Source organism: Pteropus medius, unplaced genomic scaffold (genome assembly GCF_902729225.1).
Source record: "Pteropus medius unplaced genomic scaffold, Ma_sr-lr_union100, whole genome shotgun sequence".
Lineage (NCBI taxonomy): Eukaryota > Metazoa > Chordata > Mammalia > Chiroptera > Pteropodidae > Pteropus > Pteropus medius.
In genome coordinates, this window is record NW_024347862.1 from 3,649,773 (window position 1) to 3,654,024 (window position 4,252).

Consider the following 4,252-nt stretch of genomic DNA (forward strand, 5'->3'; position numbering starts at 1 on the left):
TGAGGCGCAGAGGCATAAAGCAACTCTCCCAGTGGTGGAGCTGGAGTGGACCCCAGCATCTGCTCCCAAGGGTCTGCTTAAGCCCTGCCATCTGCATGGTGGGCATGAACAACACTCACCTCTTAAGGTTGTCTTGGATCAGATGAGAAATCTTGACAAAATAAGAGTATTGTGCAGAAACTGGCATAAAGTAAGTGCTCAATAAATGCCACATTACATCTCTGTGGCCCTCCTTTAAGCTTGCTGGGGTCAACTAAGTCTAAATCACTCTTTCAGTTCCCCATGACAGTTAGCACAGTCTTTCATGCCTGGCAGGGGTGCAATAATCATTTTCTGAGTGGACGCCTCCTGTAATTGCCACACTTGTCACTGGCCTTCCACCTTCCAGAGACACGTAAACAGCCACTATTATTATCACTGCTACTGAATGCAGGCCAACAGGACATGTGACCCAAAGTCACAGTTCCACTGGTGGTAGGGACAAAATCTGTGTGCCCTCGCTCCTGCCTACAGTGCCTGTGATCTTGTGCTTCAAATGGGGTCAGCAGACCGGCAGCAGTATTGCCTGGGGGCATCAGAAATGCAGAACTTTGGGCTCCACCACGGCCTAACACCAGAACCCCAGGTGATCCCAGACTGTGCACCATCAAGAAGCACTGGTCTGACTCCACCGTTCAAAGAGTCAGAGAGGCCAATCTGAACTGGACTTCGGTTCTTTCCAGAAATTTAAGGAAAGCGCTGCAGGAGCCTAAGGCAGCTGCCTTCTTCCCTACCTGAACTGGCCCCAAGTACAGGCCCTCACCGGTATGGAAAGGCCAAACCTGATTATCAAGCCGCTGCCTCGGTGCACCATCTCCCTGCACAGGGTAGCCATCTTTCTCCTGATGGTTCTCTCACCTGTTGCTCTCAACAGTCTGAGTAGGATTTTCTGTCATGAAGCTCCTGAGATGATCCATTTGTTAAATGGGATAAGCTACAGGGGACAGAGAAGATGGGCAAGGCAGAGGAGAGATTGCAAGATGACAGAGCCCACCCACAGCACACACTCAGACCACCGCCCAGGCCGGGGTGGGGCAGCCAGCCATGCCTGGGCCATTGCCCCATCTGGGCCTAGCAGCAGTGTCTTATACAGAGGCACTCAGCCCAGAGGGGCAACAGACTTGGTCAGGCCTGCGTTTGAGCTGGAGCTAAAGGAGGCCTTCAGAAGTAAGGCCAAGAGCCCCCCCACCCCGCCCCACTTACCCCCAGTTAGGAATATAAATCAACTTGTCCCAGTGGCTTACCTTCGTCTCACCTGCTCTATCCGATCACGCATAACATCACTTCTCACCTCGCTTGGCACTTGGAAGACACGGGTATGGCTGCAGAACACCATTCAAACCCTGAGATTCCCAAGTGTCTTTTTCACTGCTAGGGTTGCAATCATATGAACGATAGTTCTGACCCCATCGCCATGAACTTATGAGCTGGTCCTTGACTTTCTAGTATCAGGAACTCAAAACGTTCTTTTTACTAACCAAGTACCCCTGAGCCACCCAATAATCCTGGGCAGCTGCAAATAGTCCTAAGAAGAATTGAGGAAACAGAGGGCTTAAGTGCTTTTACTAGAGTTACATAGCAGACAAGTGGTCTCGGAAGACATGCAATTCATCCCTTCTAAATTCTTCTCCAACTTTATTATCAGCTCTTTTTGATCAGCATTGTGACACATTTGCTATGGTTTAGAGATACTTCTAGAAAATTCTATCACAAAAAAGCTGCAGGTGCCTCATTGCTACCGTTTTTACTTAACCCTGCTGGATTTGCCTTCCTCTCTATGGTCTCCTTCCGGTCCTTCCCAATTCCATATCCCCCTCTTCCCCTCATAAACCCTCTACTCTAATGAAATCAGTCTGTCCACTGAATTCCCTATTTCTATGTCTAGTGAAACTGCTTTCTCTGAATAATGTTCTCCATGCTTCCTGGCTTTTAATGTGAAGACAGCATTGATATTGCCTCTGAGGACTCACAGCCAAGGGAGAAAGAAATGCTCCTGAATGTTGCTCACACCAGGAGGAGCTGAGTGGGTGCCCACAGAGAAATAAGAAAGATGAAGAGACTCCAGAAGAGAGAGAGATAACCACAGAGGAGGAAAGGAGGAGGCCTCAGAGAAGAAGAGGCCACAGCACTGGGCTCTGGAGGCCAGATGGGATTGGCCAAGTTGCCAAGACTCTTGCAGTTGCGAGAGGCCCACCCCAGCCCCTGTTTAACTGGGCCCTGCCCAGTTCACGGGTCAGTCCAAGCAAATGTCCTGCTAGAAACATTTTCTGAGTATCCAGCAGCAATGCCTAGGACTAGTATGACCTGAGTCCCCTACGCTGTGCTTTTGCAGATATTCTTCAGGCCTTCTCGAACATCAACTTTAACATTCACACAACTTATCTACCTAGTTAATTTCCATTACTTTGAGATTGGGTACTCTGATTATTCTTTTCTCTCTCTTGCAGAGGGCCTAGCAAACATTAGGTGGTCAGAACACAGCTACAAAAGTAAGTATCTACTGATGCTTCATAAAAGGATATGTATTTCCTAACTACATGTTTACCGATGTTAATAGGATGCCAAAACCAGTAGGTTGTAGGGAAAACCAGGCAGAGTTTATTGATTTAAAATCTCCATAGAAATCTAGAATAGAAAAATTATATATAGATAATTGACTGTGATTCCTGTAGCTTGTCTTTAAAGCTTTAACCTAGCTATGCCACACTGTAGCTGAGGTTTAAAAAATAACAGAAAATGATGTTCATATTATCCAAACCAAGGAACTGCAACATTTAGAGTTCCATAGCACAGCTAGGCATGGACAAGCATCCCATGTGTAGAGCTGTGGCTGGATTACAATCACCAACATTTATGATTTTAGGGACCTTGAAAGGTCTCCTATCCAAAAAATATTTCCTGAGAGATATCAAATTCTCTTCCTGTTATATAATAATTACTGAGCATGTGAATCCCCATTTAAAATGCTAATGCCACTGGAAGGGGTAAACACCTGAACATTGGATATTTTGAAGCAAAAAATGTATATTTCTTGAGAAATATCCTCTTTGATAGAAGAAAGCAAAGCTGAGGATGGAGGCATGGGAAGGAAGAAGAACATGCAGAGATGAGGGAAGGCTCCTACACAGTTTGATCTCACAGTTCTACTGGGGAAAAAGAGACCCAAGTCCCAGAAAGGAAACAGAGAAGCTTATGCCGAAAGGAGTGAGCCGGACTCCAGGCTCAACTCTCTCCACCTTGAGTTAGCAACTTCAGAGCCAAGATGCGGCAAGTCTTTGCTCCAGCAGGCTCAGTGGGAAGCTAGTTAAGTTGCCAGAATGGGGAGCACAGACTTCTAGCCTCAGGCACTGAGAAACCTCCTCTCACCTCAGTTGTAGATGAGGGCTTTGGCTTTTGCATTTTAAGAGCCTATTTTCTTTGAGCTCTTTAAAGTGCAGCCGCTTCTGAACAAATCTACTGCAAAAATAACAGAAGTCTGAAATTTATTCAGAAGCATTTAAGAAATGGTGAGCAAACTCAGTTTTCCAACCTCTCAAGTCATTTTAAAACTTAGGAATGAGCTGGGCTTTCAAGATAGCAAAAATATTCCCTGAAGACCCCCAAGTAAAGCAGAATGTTTTTCTCATTCAAAGGAATCAGCATCTCTAGAGAAGAATGGCTGTGGGTTTGTGTTGGCCAGGGAGCCTATGGAGGGGATCTTGTGGCCTCTCTGCTTCTCCCTCCCCACAACTTGGCCCAGGGCAAATGAGTCGTGCTTTACCTCCATCTTATGAACTGGATTCTTGTTCTTTCCTCCAAGACATCTTGACTCTGGTTTGCTAACAAAGCAGACTTTGAGGGCTGGTGCTTCACCTAAGAAATCCAGGTAGGATCCATGTGATTACTGTCCAGCAAGGACTCCATGGCTAGAGTGGTGCCCAGCCTGGATGAGTGCCATTCACTTGCCCAAGATCTTTTGCAGTAGGACCTCTCTCCTTTGCCCCTCCCTCTCCCCCTACTCCTCCAGGATAATTGTCTCAAACTCTCAATTACCACATCTCTGGTCACATGTACATCTTGGCCATGGATAGGAGGAAGGTTAGCAGATGTCTTCTCCTTTATATCCTGAGAAGCCTCTTCTTCAGTCTGAAAGGTGAGTGATTTCCCTCTGAAAATGTTACTCAACATCTGATCCCCAGTTCTTCCTTTATCCTTTTCCCTTGTCTTCTTCTCC

The 4,252-nt window shown here is 46.4% G+C and overlaps 1 protein-coding gene across 1 annotated transcript in view; it reads right to left on the bottom strand.

Moving 5' to 3' along the window:
• Nucleotides 1-906: 906 nt before the first annotated feature.
• SPATA19 (spermatogenesis associated 19) overlaps nt 907-4,252 on the bottom strand; it is a 4,084-nt gene continuing 738 nt past the window's right edge. Inside the window, exons 3-6 of the mRNA XM_039878888.1 lie at nt 4,072-4,164; nt 3,800-3,891; nt 1,284-1,361; nt 907-973 (exon numbers count right to left, since the gene is read on the bottom strand). Of these exons, the coding sequence (XP_039734822.1) occupies nt 907-973; nt 1,284-1,361; nt 3,800-3,891; nt 4,072-4,164 (330 nt within the window). The remainder of the gene's footprint in view (nt 974-1,283; nt 1,362-3,799; nt 3,892-4,071; nt 4,165-4,252) is intronic.